Source organism: Notamacropus eugenii, chromosome 1 (assembly GCF_028372415.1).
Source record: "Notamacropus eugenii isolate mMacEug1 chromosome 1, mMacEug1.pri_v2, whole genome shotgun sequence".
Taxonomy (NCBI): domain Eukaryota; kingdom Metazoa; phylum Chordata; class Mammalia; order Diprotodontia; family Macropodidae; genus Notamacropus; species Notamacropus eugenii.
Genome location: NC_092872.1, coordinates 28,347,287 through 28,367,124, shown reverse-complemented (window position 1 = coordinate 28,367,124; position 19,838 = coordinate 28,347,287). Strand labels below are relative to the sequence as shown.

The 19,838-nt window shown below is 38.9% G+C and overlaps 1 protein-coding gene across 9 annotated transcripts in view; it reads right to left on the bottom strand.

The window, feature by feature from the left end:
- Window positions 1–19,838, bottom strand: part of FREM1 (FRAS1 related extracellular matrix 1) — a 168,609-nt gene that overhangs the window by 113,811 nt on the left and 34,960 nt on the right. For all 9 annotated transcript variants that reach the window (XR_011977447.1, XM_072656239.1, XM_072656200.1 and 6 more), the window contains exons 3-8: window positions 16,579–16,673; window positions 15,317–15,618; window positions 11,789–11,985; window positions 8,387–8,710; window positions 5,225–5,333; window positions 2,333–2,464 (exon numbers count right to left, since the gene is read on the bottom strand). Coding sequence is in view for 8 of the 9 variants with exons in the window: in XM_072656239.1 (XP_072512340.1) it covers window positions 2,333–2,464; window positions 5,225–5,333; window positions 8,387–8,710; window positions 11,789–11,985; window positions 15,317–15,618; window positions 16,579–16,673 (1,159 nt within the window). In the remaining variant the exon portion in view is untranslated. The remainder of the gene's footprint in view (window positions 1–2,332; window positions 2,465–5,224; window positions 5,334–8,386; window positions 8,711–11,788; window positions 11,986–15,316; window positions 15,619–16,578; window positions 16,674–19,838) is intronic.

The following is a 19,838-nucleotide window of genomic DNA, read 5'->3' as shown; positions in this document are numbered from 1 at the left end:
TAGGTATAGTGAAATACACAGAAGCCCTCTTGTTTGTCATCTTTGAACAGTCAGACTAATGGCCCCCATGGGGACCCAAGCCAACAATGGTCTAACTGGGAGTGGCAGAGCCTAGGGCTCACCCACTTCTCCTATAATGGAACTAAGAATCCAGTTTGGATTCAAGCTGGACACTCCTTTTGAAGGGTCATCAAGGAAAATGATACAGCTAAAGCTGCCCCTACCAAGAGAACCCAAGACGTCATTTAAGTATGAGTTTTCCTTCCTGTTCAATTAAGAGTGCTATAAAAATGGTGCCATACATTTGGACAGATCACTGGAAGCGTAATAAGGAGTGACCATGCTGCTTTCCACATTTCTTGAAATTATAACAACCACTGTGTACACAAGAGTTATCTGTTATTCTCTGATCCCAACCCTTACATTAACTCCACAGAAGTAGGACAATGGTTATGGACAACGAAAGGTAACATTGGAATAAGACCTAAAAATTATTTCAGATTTTGTATGAAACTAGCAAAGTCACCTTGGACTTCCTACTTGAAAATGGAAACAAGTCATGGTCTTCCTTCTGAATCTCCAATAAGGCACACTTGCCACGAGGGTAATTGTGTTTAGTCCCTTGGACTCTTTAGAAGGAACAGCACATATAATCAAAAAGTATAGGATTATTTTTGCTATAATGAATATCTTTAATTACTGGGTGACTGATCCTTCATCAATGAGGATAGCAATCCACTTAGATTTATGAGTTGTCATGGTCAAAGTAATTCCCCATTGTGACCACAATGTCACTTAAACTCTCAATCTTGGTTTCCTCAACTGTAAAATGGGGATAACAGGACCCACTTAATGGAATTACTGTGAAGATCAAAGGAGATAATACATTTAATGTATTTTATAATCTTTGAAGCACTCTACAAATATTAGGATTGTTCTTGTTATTAAGTATATTAGATTTATTTATCATTCCATATTTATTTACATTTTAGAAAAACACTTCCGTTTTCATATACATTTATTTCACTTTAGGAATCTAGGATTTCACCCATAAGAATGCTCATGAAAAATGTCTGACCTTCTTGTTGGATAAGTTTGACAGTCTTCTTGTGATAAGCTTTATTGAATGTAACTAGGCTGAGTTTCAAATAGGCATACGTACTGGTTCTAAAGGAAATGCCTTTATAGCTTGTTAAAATCTGTCTACGAATGTCTTTTTTGAGAGCCCAGGTCACTTCCATCACAAAATGAACCACTGAAGAATGTTAGTAGAAGAGAAATAATAGCCACATGTTACAATACTATGACCTATTCCATTCGAAGAATAATTAATAAGCATGATCAAATAACTGAGACAGAGTGGAATAATGGATAGTACTGGACCTGGAATCATGAAGAGCAGGTTTCAAATAGTGTCTCTGAAACTTCCTAGCTCTGTAACCCCTGTCAAACCATTTAACCCCTGTAGGACTCAGTTAACTCCTTGGACTTATAGAAAGTAAGTTGGGAAAATGTACAGGTGGAAGAGGTTCTCAGACCAGGAGTTTCCCATGCTGAGGAAATGACAGATTTTTTGAATATTCATATAATAAAGTGAGTATTCTTTCTCCAGAAATTATTTTTTTTAATCACTGGAAATCATTTAAAAGGAACAACTATTTCTTGGGGTAAGAATATGAAAGGGAAATATTTTGCTTGACAAATGAGCAATTACAACCCATCAGAAAAAATATGTAACTTAGAAAGGTATAAGAGAATGCTACTCAAAATATAGGCTAGAAACCAAAACAAAACAAAACCAAAAAAAGATGCCATTAATGAGAGAGATAGGGGTAACTAGATGACGAGTAGACAAAATGCCAAGGCATCTTCCAGCATTCAAATCTGGCCTCAGATACTTACTTCTATAAACTGGGTGATCCTGGGCAAGTAACTTAATCCTGTTTGCCTCAGTTTCCTCATCTGTAAAATGAGCTGGAGAAGGAAATGGCAAACCAATCCAAATTTTTTTGCCAAGCAAACCCCAAATGGTGTCACAAAGAGTAGGACATGACTGAAATGACTGAACAGTGGACTCCAGACAAGTCACTTAATTCTTAATGCCCCAGGCAATTCTCAAAGACTAGACTGCGGAAAAATTGCTGATTGTCATGAGTTGAGAATTTCCTTATCAGGAGCACGCTACAACAAAGAAATCACAGGTTGGTTCCCCAAAAGTGTTATTACCATAAGCGTATTCTCAGCACAGCATCCATTCAGTAGCTTGTACATAGTAGATTCTCAATAAATGTTTTGGGAATTAGACGGAGGCAAAGGATAATGGTCTGCTTACCTCTTACAGTAAGTCGCCCATGCTGTAAACCATCAACCGTGACCAGACGGACAGCGCTGATGTCATCATTGTCTACTACCTGAAACTGCTCCCAGGTGATGGGCCTCGACTGTCCCTCCAGAAGACTGAGACCTGCAAGAAGAGAGCTTCTGAAAATTCTGGGCAATGCCAACGGATCTATTTCAAGAAAGTCATGAGAATTGAGAGCCAGCAGATTACCCTTACAGAACTGTCTGAAAATAGACATTTTTGAAAGCATTTTAAGGTACTCTGGTTCAATTTTCCTCTCAAAAATATTTATTCCATTTTAGTTGTTTGTCAAATCAGATCCTTAAGACATTCTTCAAAGGGAAAACAGAAGCAGAAAGCAATGAGAAAATGCATTCATAGAGATGGCTGGTGATCTTCTCTAAGATCCTAGAACGATCAGGTTTAGAGATCAAAAAGAACCTTGGAAATCACCGAGCACTTCAGTGTTGGTTTACAAATAAGGAAACTGAGGCACAGAGAGGAGACTTGTCCACAGAGGTATTAAGTAGCTGGCCAAAGGAATTTCTATTGCCAAGGCATTGTCATTTCAATTAAGTATAGATATACCTCCAATCCAATCTAGCATGTATAAGTGTCATCTGAGGTCATATTTGAACTCAGGTCTTCCTGACTCTGGGCCTGACACTCTATTCACTGGGCCACTTAGTTGCCTACTAGAAGCTATAGGGATCCATTGAAGGTTCTTGAGCGGTAGAGAATCATAATCAGATTCACTTTGGGAAGATTATTTTGGCAGTTTGGTGGAGGATATGTTAAAGAGATGAAAGACTGACTTCCTTAGTCAAAAGTAAATATTACTTGTTTCAATTAATGCCCATACAGTTTAAATCTCTAAACTTAAAATCAAATATTTTCATTCTGTCCACTTTCTAACTCTTATATTGAAACTGTATTACATTAAAATTGTATAATGACCAAGTTATCCTTTACAGAACAGTTGAAAAAAATCAATTTCTGCCTTCACTGAAGGAAACTATGAATATAAAATATCGCATACACTGTCAGTCAAAGTGGGCTAGTTTTGCTGAATCCCTTTTTTCTTTTTTTTTTTAACCTCTATAACAATGAAAATTTCACTGGGTAAGGGATTATAGAAAGACATATTCAAAAATAAATATGATGTAAGAAAAAAATTACCAATAAAAAGAAGATAAAATGGAAAGAATAAACTTTGGGTGGTAGGGAAAAGAAATAAGTTTTAAGTTTTCCAAAAAGTTACTTTTTAATTTAAACACACACTTTTTTGTTGAACAAATATTTTATTTTTAACTGCATTTTATTTATTTTTTCATATATTTATCTCTCCTTCCCCCTTCCCTTCCAAATTAAATATCAGTAAAAATGAAACTCATAAAAATATGTACAATCCAGTCAAAAATTCCTACATTGCCCATGCATAAAACATACACTTTCAAAATTATTCTTCACTCCTTACGAAATGAATGTCAATTATGCTTAAAGTCAATCTGTCGAAAAGACAGCATGGTATAATAGAGTCAGACCCCACCTGAACCCTGCCTCAAACACCAATGGCATGACCCTAGGCCAATTATTTCACTTCTCAGTGCCTCTATTTCTTCATCTCTAAAATGGACATGAAAATGGGTTGCTAATGTTTAATGAGGATAGTGCTCTGAAAACCTAAAGCATTAAGGACATGTGGACTGATATCAATAATACTATTAAGGTCCTTCTCAAGCAATTTGGGGCAGCTAGGTAGTACAGTGGATAGAGTCCTGGACCTGGAATAAGGAAGACATTTTCCTGAATTCAAATCTGGCCTCAAACACATACAAACACAAACACACACTATACCAAGTGACCCTGGGCAAGTCGCTTAACTCTATTTGCCTCAGTTTTCTCATCTGTAAAATGAGCTGGAGAAGGAAATGGCAAACCACTTCATTATCTCTGTCAAGAAAACTCCGAATAGGGTCACACAGAGTTGGACAAACTGGAATGAACACCAATAAGAAATTTGAGCCCTAGAACCCTATATAGCTCAGGAATGACTACTGACAATCTTTCTTTTCAAGGAAGCCCTTAAGCACAGAAGACATGCATCATCTTTCTTTACTTCACTGAAGATTTCTGTTTGACTCATCTGTGTGTGGTAGTAGTGAAGGGAGAGCCTGCCCAGGAGGCTAAGGGCCTGGGTTCTAATAGCTGACATTTCCATAGAGCTTTAAGGTTTACAAAAAACTGTAGATGCCTTAGCCTATCTGAACCTCAGAGCAGCCCCATGAGGGAGGGATTGGACAAGGATCTTTACCCTCACTTTCTAAATGATGAAACTGAGCCCCAAAGTTTCTAGTCCCTTCGACCACTGTGTACTTGAGCCTTGTTCATTATGTTAATTATCAATAGTCCTGATGGCAAAAATACAATGACCATGACATGATAATACAAAACATCCATTTTAAGGAGACTAAAAGACATAACTCTTTGGTTATAGGTTGGACTAGATGACCTCTTTTAATTTAGGGGTGCTATGAGTCTATGAATCCAACATCTTTGGACTTAAGCTGTAAAATAACGATCATAGATATAGAGTTGGGAAGGATTTCAGAGACCATCAGGTTTAATCCCCTCTTTTTATGGATGGGGAAACTGAAGCAGAGAGGTTAAGTAACTTGCCCATGGCCACCCAGCTAGTAAGTATCTGAGGAGGGATTTGAACCTAGACTTCCTGACTCCAAGTCCAGTGCTCTATCCATCACTCCACACTGCCTGGGTAAAATGATTTCTTACAGGCTCTTCCCACTTTAAAATGCACAATCCCAGGAACCCCTTAGTGTTTCCTCGAGTACAATTTGCAAAGTGAGCAATACTGAACCTCACCCGTGTTCCATGACACTCGAGGAGCATTTGTGTCTGCTGTTCTGATAGAGACATGGATGGTGATTGGCAAACTTTTTTCAAAGAAGAAGTCGTATACTTCAAACTCCACCTGTTAAACATAGAAAGATATAGCACTCATTGACAAGACGCCATACAAAACAGGGCATGCAATATATGAAAAATGAAAATACGTCCAGACTGTTGTCTGCCTAATGTCAGACCATCACTACTGCCAAGGACTTATTAAGCACTTACTACACGCAAAACACTATGCCAAGCATCAGCGCTACAAAGACGATGTAGCTCCTGTCCTCAAGGATTTTACATTCAACTGGGGAAGGGGGACACACACACAATATTTACAGAAATAAATTAATATAAAGCATATACAAAGTAATTTGGTAGGAAAAGGACATACTAACTAGAGGAATCAGGAAAGGCTAAAGGTCCCGTGTAAGTGTAAGGTGGTGCTTAAATTAAGCCTTCAAGGGAGTGAGAATTTCCAGAGTTGGAGGAAGAGAGAGTACACATTCAAAGCTAAGGGTTCTTCACTTGTGATGTACAGATTGTTCATGAATAGATTTCAGGAGATCCACACACTTGGATGGGAAAGAATACATCTTTATTTTTACTCACCTTTGATTTTACTTTAAGTCCTATGTAATTTTAAATGCATTAAAAATAACAGCTCTTTCTGTGATGGCAAAGTATTGGAAACTGAGGGGATGTCTGTCAATTGGGAAATGGCTGAACAAGTCGTGATAAATGACTGTGATGGAATACTGTTGTGCTAGAGGAAATGACAAGCAGCATATTTTCAAAAAGACCTGGGAAGATTTATGTGAACTGATGCAAAGTGAAGTAAGCAGAACTGGGAGAATACCGTACACAGCCACAGCGATATTGTAAGGATAATCAGCTTTGAAACACTTAACTGCTCTGATCAAGACGGATCCAAAATAATTTCAAAGGACTCATGATGAAAAATGTTACCTACTTGTAGAGAGACAACTGAGAAATTCTGAGTGCAAACTGAAGTATATGTTTTTCCCTTTATTTTTCTTGGTTTTTTTTCCAACATGTTTCACATAACTTCATATGTATAGCAGATATATTGTTTGCCTTCTCAATGAATGGGAGAAAAGGAGAGAATTGAGAACTCAAAATTTTTTAAAATGTTGAAAATAAAAATAATTTTTAAAATTTAAAAATACATTTAAAAGCATTATCCTGAGAAAAGGTTCATAGACTTCATAAGATTCTGAAAAGGGTCCATGACACAGAAATTAAGAATACCTGCTCTACCCCTGTGATCTTAAACTCAAATCGCATATTTAGTTTAAGTTCATATCACTGTTATAGTTGTACTGTTATCATCTCAATGTTTCTCTTCACAGAAATTTATAATTTAATGATATATTGATTTGACAAAGGGGATAAAGGCCTTTTCAAAGCAACCAACAACTATTTAGAGACTTGGGGTTGAGATTACTACAAGCAATTCTCACTTTCAGCACAAAACAGAGGGCATTAAGAAAGGAAGTAATAAACATGGAATGCATATTCTGCGTTGGAAAGAGCATTGGTTTGGAAAGTCTAATGCTTGGGTTCACACCTGGACTCTGTCCTTTTATTACCTATATGAACTAAGGTAATTTACTTCATTTTTCTTGGTTCTATTTTCCTCCTCTGTTAGACTAAATGATCCCTTCTGTTCTGGGATTCTGTAAAAACATAAATATAGGTAGAAAAAGACTAAAATAATGCAGTAACTTTTGATTCTATAAACCATGGGTCCAAATAATAAATAACCATAAATAATCCAGCTGGGATCAGGACAATAGCATGGCTCCTCTCAGAAGCTTTCTCCAAACCAGCTGGGCCCCACACCCACAGGCAGTTGGGGTTTCCAGGATATATACAGCTCACAGGATCATAGCCTTAGGGCTGGAATGAAACTTAGCTCCACACAATTCAATCACTTCATTTTAGAGATGGAGAAACTGAGTCATAGAGAGGTTACCTGATTTACTCAAATTAGTAACTACACACAATAGTAAAATCACCTAAAGTATAGATTATCTTTATTCAAATAAAAGAGATGATGATGTGCGTAATACAGAATTTTCTTACTGACCTATGAGCTCCACAAAGGCAAGGTTGTGTCTTATCTAAATTCAATCTCCCTCTACCACTGAATATAGTATTCTATTAACAGGAGGTATTTAAATAAGTGAATTTACTAAACTGAGAGCTCTTGCTATAAGAGTCACATTTCCCACAACCTTTGTTTCAAAGTCCATTTAGTATTTCCAAAGCCCAAATATCTGCACAGTAACCCTCTAACAGTAATCCAGCATGGCTGGATCTGTAGATGGAGGTAAATCTGTGTCAATAATTAGAAAATTATTCCATCACAGGAAGTTTTGAGAGGCAAGGTCACCACAACAATAACTGGGGCTCTCACAGTGGAGAGAAGGAAATAAAAGCAAAGGGTCAAACCAAGTCTTTACAACCTTAAAAGTCTTTCTGTCCTTGAGGGTGAGTATGGAAAAAAACGCTTAAATTACATGGAAGGCAATTTGCTAACCCTGGGGGCATTCATTTTCTACAATAAACCTTAACAACATCAATTTAAACTTTTCACCATGTTTTCACCAACTTCCTGGTAGGTCTTGAGGTAAGTAAAAGGTTATTATACGAGAGACTGTAATCAGTTATTCTCGAGGAAAACTAGAGGAAATGAGCTTAAATTGCACTGGGGGACAGGGGAGGGAGGGGCTTTAGATTAGACAGGAAGAATCCCCTGCCAGAGAAGGAGTTCAGTATTAGAAGGAATCTTCTTCCTTGAAAGCATTTTCATAAATTTCTATTTGAGGAGCCCAAGAGGAAAAAAAGCTACACAAATATCCATTTACTTTCCACAAACCCCAGAATTCTTCTGAAGAAAGGTCTTGCCTTCATTCTTAGTAACCTTTCCACCCATAGTAATCCAGGGGCCATTTGGATAGTTTTTGTGCCTATGCCTGAATTCTCATCTCCTAAACAAAATTTGCATGAAAGCTGTTTGACAGAGTCAGGGAAGGTCGAGATGAACTGAAGGGCTGCTTAAGATCTCCGATAAGTTCAGTCATCTATGAGCACTGTTTCCACCCAAGTTACCTCATAATTTCTTCTTTCTGTATGGCTGCTATTGGGAGGTTGATAGGCAATCTGCATGTCTCTTAGGTCTTTCCAGGTGAATGAGGAGATCTCTTTGGTGTGATCCAGCAGGTGAGTGAAGAACCCTCGGAGAGGGGGTTTGGTGATGTTGAACACCAGCAAAGATTTGGGTGTTTCATCATCTTCACAGTCCACAGTAGAGGTGGTGATAGAGGTCAGAATGAACTGATCCACCTCCAGAATGTAGGTGGGCATCCATGCAGCCCTAGGGATCTGATTGGGAAAGGCGGCTTTGATGTAGACAGGCAGCCACACACTCTCTGACTTTGGGAGGGGGAAAAGATCACATTAGAAAAGGAATAAATGGATAAAAACCCCGTACACCGCACCCTTGACCAAGCTTAACTAGTACAAAATTCATAACACCGGCATCCTAAGCTGGATAAAACAAAATCACAGTAGCCTAGAATTAAAGCCAGAGAGCAGCTTCAACCCTGAAAGTCTACCTCAATTTCCTTCACTTATTTTTTACATATAAAGAAACTGAGACCCAAAGGGGCAAACTGACTTGATCAAGGTCATGCAAGAAATAATTTAAACAAGGCTTCTTTAATTAGAAATCCATTGCACAGTACCAAATGGGCTGTCTATTTTTTGTTATAACCTCAAGTACCTTGAACAAGAGTGGACATTTAACAAATGTGTATTGAATCAAAAATATCCAATTGCCTTATTTTCCAGAGATCAAACCACCAATTTACCAAAAAATAAAAATAAAAAAATCACCACACAATTGGATACGTATTTTTTTCATTAATTTACTTACTCATAAGAGTAAACACAATTATTACATACAGATTCCCTAAACTGAACAGTAGGCAATAGGGAGTGTCCAGGAAGCATGGTACACAGTAGACCAAGTTCTGTACTGAGAAATACCTGAATTCACATTCCTGTCTCTGACACTTACTAGCTAGGTGATTACAAGTAAGCTACTCCTACCCTGTCTGAATTTCAGCTGACTGGTCTGATAGCAAGAGCGAGAGATAAGCAGTGAATAACACATAGACTCTACTGGTAATAAGACCCATGGTAATTCAGTGGGTCTCAAAAGCCTATTGCACTAAGACTTTGGGGACACTTCTGTACCGACACACAGTTGACCTCACACAGTTGTTACGAGGTTCAAATGACGTAAAGTATATAAAACATTTTGATAATTGCCAACTACTATAAAAAATAATATCTCCTACCTCCCTGGATTGTAGTGAGGGTCAAATGAAATAACGATTGTAAAGCAGTCAGCATAGTGGCCATCACAGAGTAATTGCTACACAATGTTATTTGTTATTATTGCTATTATTTGGAAATACAGAAAACTGTGATTCAGGGGACTTGAATTCTAGACACTGTTCTGCTGCAAGTTAGCTATAATGGCCTTGGATAAATCATTTACTTCCTCTCAGTCTCAGCTTCCCCTTCTTAAAAATGAGGTTAGGAGGGCAGCTAGGTGGCACAGTGGATAGAGCAGCAGTCTTGGAGTCGAGGACGTGAGTTCAAATGCAGTCTTAGACACTTAGCAGCTCTGTGACCCTTGGTAATCACTTCACTCTTGATTGTGTGTGTGTGTGTGTGTGTGTGTGTGTGTGTGTGTGTGTGTGTAAATGAGGTTAGATTACATGGCCTTTAAGGTTCCTCCCTACTCTAACACTGTCTGGCTCAAGTATATAGGCATATTATAGTAACCATCATTACCGATAAGGTTACCACCAGAGTTGAATTAGCTCTCTTGAGCAGGAGAAAAGCCAGAGGATTGAAGAAGTCCAAACTAATTAGCTATTTTCCCCCCAAAACGACTCTCTTAAATTAAATACAGTCATGATCAGACTTTTACAAAAACATATGTTATCTATGATACTGTAAAAGTAGCATCTTAGATTAAGGTCAAAACTGGATCATAGGACAAAAGGATTTAGAGTGAGCAGAAACCTTAGAGAAGAGCTGGCCAAATTTCTTCCCTTTGGAGAGGAGGGCCAGAACAATCAACACAGTGTGAAATGGCTTTCAAACAATCCCAAAACATATTTATGTTTTCAAAGGAGGTAGAAGACTAGGGAAGCTGGAGGAGGAAAATAGCATTTCGAAACTAATGAGCTAACCAATGGACAGCGTGTGTGCTCTACTGACATCCTCACGTTATTAAGGAAAAATGAGGAAGATGTCAAGCATCTTGAGTATACTCCCTCTGGCAAAATTATAGGAAGGCATGAGTAAAAATTGCTGGGCATAGATGGGTTGCAACCTCCATGCAGAGTCCATGCAACAGGACTAACGATGAACTGGAAGAGAACAGGCTAGATTTCCTTTGGGCTACTTTGTAGTTCTAATGGCCCCAAGATCCTTCCTGAAACAATGTTCTTCCTATGACGTTGCATGGATATGAGATACAGAACACTAGTTCCCAAACAACCAGAGATGAGGAAATGTAAAGATATAGCTGGAGCATGAGCAGGATATATGACATAATAAATGATTACAGAGGAGAAGTGATGTGAAGGACAACATAAGGGAAATACATGACCAGAAGAAGAAATGGCCCCCTATTCGATGGGCCCCAGTTTCTTCATTTGAAAAATAAGGGATTTGGATGGATGACCTCTGAGATTCTTTTCTATCCTATGAATCAAAAGAAAGAGGAAACCAAGGTTCAACCTGCATGTTCCACTGTTTTTTTCACAATTTCAGGAGAATATAAGGGAGGCCCCCAGAAGGTTGGATGAACAGCCTAAAGTGAACTCACAGGAGGATAGACAAGATTTACATAAGATGGCCTGTCACAAACTGGTTTCAATCTGTATTGTTAGAAGGAGTATCCACATTGCTGGAGTAAATGCTACTACACAGGCTCATCCCAAGGAGATTGGGGAGCTTTGGCTAAATCACATCGCATGGTCCCCCCTACCCTGCACAACAGATGAAAGCTAGTAGAATGGACCATCTAGGGCCATCTTAAAAGAACAAGAAAACCTTAGCAAAGAATAAAATATAACCTGAAAGGACTACATATGTGTATGGGGGAAAGAGAATACTACTGCCAAGTAACCAGCTATGGTTCCACCTGAATTATCCAGGTGACAGTATTCAGTGGGGTGGAGGGAAGCAGATGGACCAAGACGATTACGTGCTGACTGTATGTGAGTTCTGTGAATCTTTTTTTTAGTCACCATTATTAACACTATTATTGTCTGTACCTCAAGTGTATCACTTTTTGAGTCCTTGGGCTTTCCAACTACATATACCATGAGGCCTCCCTAAGACCCAGGGTCTGAAGGTAAACATCTCAACTTTATTTAACTGCTACAAGTACACCAGGAAATATCTACCCATAACTCTGATTTGTACCTTATAGATGGATTGACTCCTGATATCAGTGAGGTCCAGCCTGATGGAGATGTAATCAACATTCGGGGAAGGGGGACTCAGGTGCTGATATCTCAACCCCATTAGCAAAAATTCTTCACAGCTGACTTTGAGACTCTCAATCTTCTTCAACGCTGGAGCACAGTGGCCACCAGGGCACCTTGGATCTTTCCTGTATTCTAAAGTGAACAGATAACGCATTAAAACTTCCCTTGATTAAAAATGTGAGGAAACAAAAGGCAACACACAACAAAGCCTCTCTCTCACGGCTTCCATACCAACCCCCCTTCCAGCAACCAACCCACAATGATCATGTGTTCCCTTTTCATCAGACTTCATATCCACAGCAGAGTTCGTTGGTGGTCAACCTTCAAAGGGTGTAATTTGCTGAAAAGTACCATCAATGGACCAGGCCACCAGACTCTCATGAGCCTCTCTACCCCCTCAGGAAATGCAGTACCAAAAAACTAAATGAATTATGTGTTCTTCACCACTCAACCAGCACATCCCTATTCATCCCAGGCAAATGGGCAGGCGGGCTCATTTCAAAGCGGCTTTTCTCAGAGGCTTCCTGTGTGGCATATGAAGGTCAGTGGCCTCACAAGTTTAGTGAAAACCGGTATGATTAGTTATCCTTTGGTCAAAGTCTCTCACAACTCACCAAGAAAGAGAATGTCAAATGTTTTCTCTTAGGGCATCAACGGCATCCTTCACTCACCACTAGGGATAAGTCATTATTTCCATTATCACAATGGGATAATTTAATTATAGAAATAATCTCTCACCTACTTATGACAAGAAACCAAAGGGAGTGAGGGTGAGATCAAATACTATGGATAAGTAGACAGATGTGATGGGACCAGGCTGGCCACTCCAAAACTGCAGGCATAGCCTGCAGCCATCATCTGGAAAGTCAGAGAATCCACATCTTCTTGTGTCTCAGCCACCGCCGCATTGCCTGGAGCTGTTCTGCAGGGCTGAAGGACTTGGAAACACCTTGAAAAGTGTAATTGGGATGGGTTCCCAATCATAGCTCATTATGAGTAAAAACAAAATCTAATCGAAGTTTAAATATAAAATATTTATAAAAAGGTAAGTTGTATCTGAATAAATATAAAATAAAAATACATCACTATCAAGTTCTTTTTATTATCCCTAACTTTTACGCTGAATGTTGATCGAACAAATGAATTCATGATTTTCTGCCCTTTGTAATAAAGGAACCAGCCTGGATTTCTAGAAATCACCATAAGACTAAATAAAACTGAATAAATAGGTAGCAGCCTGAGCTACAAAAGAGGTCTCTCCTAGCTATTAGTTGTCATCTTTTCACTCTGTCCCACTTCCAACCCCACCCCCACCCCCACCCCACATCCCGCACCGGCTATAAGGGAATTACAAGGAAATGTCAGGGTGTCTTCCTGGCTCTGATCATTAGCACAGTCGGTGTGGATGCAAGTTAGCACCTATGGGGTGGGGAACCTGCAGCATCAAGGTCACCTGTGGTCTCTAGGTCCTCAAGTGTGGCCCTCTGACTGAATCCAAACTTCAGAGAACAAATCTCCTTAATAAAAAGATTTGTCCTGTAAATCTTGGACTCTGTCAAAAGGCTGCACCCAAGGACCTAGAAGGCCATATGTGACCACAAGACCCCAGGTTCCCCAGCCCTGCACCTAGGTATTCATGGGTGTTGAGAATGGTGAAGCATGAAGTGAGGAGTATGAAATAGGGACAAATGAGGTTGGGGCTTGGCTGAGTTAAATATGAATAGAGTGGAACGTGACTGCAAAGCTGAGAGAGTGTGGGGAATCAATACTTAGGCTTGTGGATATCCCAGGCCAGATGGATCCCTGCTGGTCTGTGGATTGGGTGTAGATTCCTGGCTATTTGCTGGTTGGCTTTGGGTGTAAAGTAAGCTTTGGGACTGTAGAATGAGTGGGTACAGAAGCAAAGGGAAAGTTCAATTACACTTGACCAGTGCTCCAAGACCAGAGTTTTAGTATATGTTAGATATTGAGGTGAGGGGATAAAAGCTTGGTTCACATCAGGTGAGATGTTTGAATAACACCATTCTGAGCCCCCAATTCTTCCAGAGAGGAAAGGAGTATGCTAGGAGAAGGGCTGGGTAAGCTCAGACACATAAGCGACTAGCCCTGAGCATGAGAGCATGTGTGTGACTGAGCCCACGGCACAGAGGGCTTTAGTCACAAAGAGTAATTGTATGATTAGGATTCTGCACGAATTTCAAAGGGTGGGGGGAGGAGAAGGAAAGAGAGAGAGAGGGAGAGGAAGGGAGAGAGACAGAAAGAAACAGTGAGAGACAGAGCACATATAAATGTTTTTGGTTTGTTTTAACCCATGGTCATCTCCTTTAAAAGCTTCTTTCAAAGCTGGGCATGGAGGTGATCCTGAGGTTTACTTTGGAGGCAGCTACATGGAGTAGTGGATAGAATTCAGGGACTGGAATCAGGAAGTCCTGAGCTCAAATCTAACCTCAAATATTTGCTAGCTGTGTGACCCTTGTTAAATTGCTTAGCCTCCAGTTCCTCCACTGTAAAATAGAGATAATAAAGGCATCCAACTCCCAGAGTTGTGAGGATCCTATGAGTTATTAATTGTATTTAACATTTAACGCAGTGCCTGTTTATTTTACCCCCTATGCCAAATTGTAATGTGTTTAATGTCTAGTAACAGACTCAGTGTCTGTCATTGAAAGATGACCTTCACACGACTGGGGAGGCTCCAACAGAATGATGACCTTTTGGACATTGGATGAAGACTTCTTCTTCATAGCAGATGGTTTCATCTACCGAGATAGGAAATTGCTGACATCTTTGTCTATATAGGAACACATTCATACTAACAAAATCACATTGTTTTTCAGGCTTAAAACAATGAGGTAAGTAAAGAAGAAGGAGTAAGGAGAACCCCTGGCTTAAAAAACTTTCAGTTCTCCATTCCCTACTGGACAAAAATCTAACTGATTTAGTCTTAATAAACAAGGTCCTCCACAGTCTGGCTCTAATGCTCCCTTTGTTTCTTCCTCCCTTCTTTCCTCCCTCTCTCCCTCCCTTCCTTCCTTCATCCCTCCCTTCTCTCTCTCTTCTCCCTCTTCTCTTTCTCCTCCCTCCCTTTCCCTTTTCTTCTCCTCCCTCTCCCTCTCCTGCTTATCAAGGGCAGAAAAAATTCCATTTTTCTCATTGTATCCTCAGTGGATAGCATAGTGCCAAGCATATAGCAGACAATTAAATGTTCATTAAATTTAATTGAACTACTACTCCTGTACATCCCTTTGCTCTACTCAATGGGTTATATCTACTCACTGTCACCTGAGTAAAGTTTGTCCCTACCTCCTTGTCTTTGCTCATGCTGTGCCCCTGCCTGAAATGCCCTATATTTCTCCCATCTATGCTTATCTTATCTATGCATTAAAGTCTAGTAGTATTCATCCATTTTTCTACTAAGTCAACAAATGTAAAGTAATATTAATAACAGTTTAAAATAGCGTACGGGACTCTGGGAAGAAGCTGTGGGGCTGGTCTCCTCGCCGTTTGCCTTGTTGTGACTCTACAACAACCACCTGACCATGGGCTGGTAGGCCATTTTCTATAGGAGAGAGCCATATGGTGCATTCCAGATTCATCCTCCTCTCATAATCAAAACTGAGCACGTTCTTATCAATTGCTCTGGACAGGCCATAGAACTCAGGCACCTCCAGGGCCCTGGTGCTCATCTGGATGATGCTACAGTCTGGCTCCAGGAGATAAACCCGAAGGATAAAAGTTTCAGTGAAGGTTTCAGTCTCTGTAAATCTGGATGAGGAAAGAGAGCAAAATTAGAATTGGTGAAGCCTCATTCTGGCTGTCAAATAGACTTTCTGTTGTTTCTTAGATTCAAGGACAATTCTCATTCTAGATACAAATTAGTCTTTTTTTTTTTCTCTCCTCCCTGCTCAACCCCAGCCTTCTTATGCTGCATCCTTTCCTTGGGAGGAAGGAGGACACAGGGGAAAGTGTAATGGAGAATGAGAGGTATCTTTCTGGACATTGTTACTGTGGGAATTTATTTTGCTTGACTATGCATTTCTGTTTCAAGGATTTTATTTTTTTCCAAAGGGAGGAAAGGAGGGAAGGAAGGAAAGAAGGAAAAGAGGGAGGGAGTGAAGGAGGGAAGGAGTGAAGGAGGGAGGGAGAAAGAGAGAGCTAGATTTAGAAGAGAAAGACAATCAAATCCTGTTCACTTTCTACCTGAGTGACCCTGAGGAAGTTAATTAGCAGCTCTGTGCGTCTGTTTCCTCCTGTGTAATAATAATAGATAAGACTTATTTTGTACCACGAGGTTTAAAAAGCACTTTATAAATATTATCTCGTTTGATCCTCACAACCACACTGTAAAGTAGGTGCTATTATTAACCCTGTTTTACAGATGAGGAAACAGACTGAGAGGGGCTAATTAACTTTCCCAGAATCACAAAACTAGTTAGCGTCTGAGGCAAGATCTAAAGAATTCTGGAAAAAGTAGAGGGTTAAACAGTCGAATCATATAAAGCCAAAATTTGATGATCCAAATGTATAACACTGAAAGCTTTGACAGTATTCCTCTCTGTTTCAAGTTGGGATCCCAGCAGCCTACAAGCACTTTCCATGAAGAAAGCTTTTTGGCTTTGTCTACTGAGTCCCTGCAGTTGCCCCATCCTTACAATAATCACCCTCTGATCAAAACATAAAATAGTTGTACAGAATGAAAGTGGAGGCCAAAACAGTGTGGCTTACCTGTAGAGTCTAAGCTTAACAGCATCTTCATCTAGGATTGGGCAACCATTATGAGTGTACTTAACTTCATTAGGAAGGAAATGACAATCAAATACCTAGTGCATAGTGAATAAAGGATAAGCATTTATGAGAATACTCTTCCGAGCTGCCTACTAATTGCCTAGAGAAATGTGTAGGCTGATGGCTATTTATTCTAACGATCATGCATGAAGAGGCTTACCCTCCACGCACCTGTGTAGACAGCTGTGCCATGCTCTGAGCATACCTGGTACATAAAAATCGAAACTTACCAAATGGATGCATTAAAGAGTAATTATATGCATCAACAAATGCTTGTTGGATGTGATTGGATCACAACATTATTTTCATACTCCACCAGTGAATTGGAAATCTGCATCACTATACACACAGTGAAAGCATTTGCTTTATACCTGAGTACACACATGCACATGCAAGCACCCTGTGAAAGTTATACTTGTTTACGTATACTCCCAAAATTTACACTGGCATACACACACAGAAAGGGAAAGGAAAAGGGATGTTTATTAAATGTTCCAGGCACTGTGCTAAAAGCTCAACAAATATTACCTCATTTAATTCTCTAAACAACCTTTGAAATGGGTGCTATCTCATTTATAATTAAAGAAACTGAGATAGATCCTAGAGGTTACATGACTTGCCCAGGGTCACATAGCTATTAGTATCTGGGACTAGATTTGAACTCAGGTCTTCCTGACTCCAGGCCCAATTCTATCCACTGTGCCACATAGCTGCTTCCATCTATCTATCTATCTATCTATCTATCTATCTATCTATCTATCTATCTATCTGTCTATCTGTCTGTCTGTCTATCTGCTTGTCTATACACATGTGTATGTGTATATATATGTACATGTGTGTATGTATACACATGTACATATATATGCTTTTGTCTTTTTTACAAAAATTTTGTCAGTGAAATGGAGAAAGGCATATAAATGTACACATGCACATATATATGCACACATGTGTATGTACATTGATATTTATACATAGATATATACATATGTTTGCACACATCTACATATGTATATATACACAGAGACACGTATATCATCATCACCATCATCTTCACCACCCTTCGTAGTGAAAGAGGAAGTCCCTGACAGTGGTGATGTGTATTTGGTTTTAGAATTTCCATTCCATTCCATCCACTTCTAAAAACTGTCTTTGATGACCAACAAAGAATTGCATTTAGCTAAAGTTACACAAATTTCATGGCTGCAGTTTGACCACAACAGGTGAAAAAAAAATAGTAGTTATTTCCTTCAGGAATCCTATACTCTTTTTAAAAAAGATCTTCTCTAATGTTAGCTCAGATCTACTAGAGCAAAGCTATTTCAGGCATCTCCTTTCTCAAGGTTTGATATCTGGCTTTTGTGTTTGAAAGCTCACATTTACTTTGTTAGTCAACACAGTCCACTCCCAAGATAAGTTTATCACTAATAGAAGTGATTTTCTTTTCCTAGAGTCATCATCGGTTTCTCTTTTTAATTGACAACAAGGAAAAACAGAAAGAAAAGGCCTTTCTTCATCTTACTGACAAATAGTCATTGTAAAAAAGAGACAATCTGCTTTGTTAAAAGAAACATCTGTTTTATGTTTCCTAATATGTTTTCCTTTTATAAAAGGCGACAACCATAATTGTCTATAAATTTACTAACTAAAACAAAGGAGAGCTAAATCCTTTTCTAATTACTGTCTAGCTTTGTTTTTTTCCACTTCAACTGCTTTTCAATTACAATTTATAATTAAATTGTCACACATTCCTAACTCATTACTCACTTTAATGACAGTGAACCAGTTCAAACTAGAGACACTTTCTCAATGTTGCATTTCCTGTTAGATATGAGGTTGGAGGTGCTTTGCCATTCCCCAAAAATGTTCAGTGAGACATTTCAACATGTATGTTAAGCTCCTACTATGTGCTTGAGGATGCAAATACGGATCTCTCATTTTTAACAAATGCAGGGAATTTTGTAAGAGAGCTCATTTCTAAAACATTGGAAGATATGGAGTGCTGGAGTTCACCTAATTGAACATATCAAGGGACATCATTGAAAAGAATTCACTTTGTGTGTGACAATCTAAATCCCTTTTCAAATATCTGGTAGGAAATTAAACCTGTTGGTTCTAAGACAAACTTCAGTAATGAAATAAAAAAGCTAATTGAGCAGATGTTAAACAAAACATTTTCTGTGCAAACCACATGAAACTGTTCATTACCCAGCAGGATATTGTTAATACAATTGTCTCTCCAGAAAAGTGGTTTACACAAGCTTTGGTCTGAATTTACTATTGAGCTATATTAAAGAATAACCTGTCTTTATGTCTGGGCCTCCTTACTGGGGAAAATGCCACGAAAATGGGATATCTAAGGATACCTGAACCAGTCTAGGGAAATACAAACATAATTCTCAACAATATTTTACCTTTGATTCAAAAAACAATGAATCATTCTCACTCTAGGTGAATTTACCATGATCAGTAAATATCAGAAAACAATAATATGAAGAGCTTTGGCAGCTTTGTACATTTAAAAGCAAATGGTTTTGCATAATTCTGAAAGTTTAAAAGCTGTAGGTAAAGTGAAGGTGAAATCCCCAGTATTCCATAGGTTTATCCAGATCCAAAAGAATTTTCTGAACCTGACAAGGTCCAAGCTCCCCACTCCTTCTGGCAGAATGACACCTGGTTTTGAATTGTTCGTAGGTTCTTCTTTCCTTTGGGGGCAAATAGAATTTCTCAGATCTATCCCTGGAAAATATATATTCTGGAAGTTTAAAGACATACTTCCATTTTCTTCAGAATGCACAAAAGGTGCCGATCAACTTTACAACAATGATAACAACATTATGACACAGTGAATCCCATCTCAGATGCTTACTAGCTGTGGACCTGGAGCAAGGGACTTAAGCTCTCTCTGCCTAATTTCCTACTCTGTAAAACTGAGGTAAAAATAGCACTGCCTTACAGGGTTATTGTGAAGATCTAATCTGATAATATATGTAAAATATTTGGCCAACCTCAAAATACTAAAAAAAATTCTAGGTATTATTGTTCACAGTGTGTTAGAATTAGTTACAAAGATCTTATAAGAACCCCCCATCTTCTCTCCTGCATATTTTTGTTTCTTTGCATGTACGCTGTTCCCATGGGGTCTCAGTTTCCTCATCTGTAAAAATGAAAAGGTAGAATGAAATAGCCTCTAATGTGTTTTC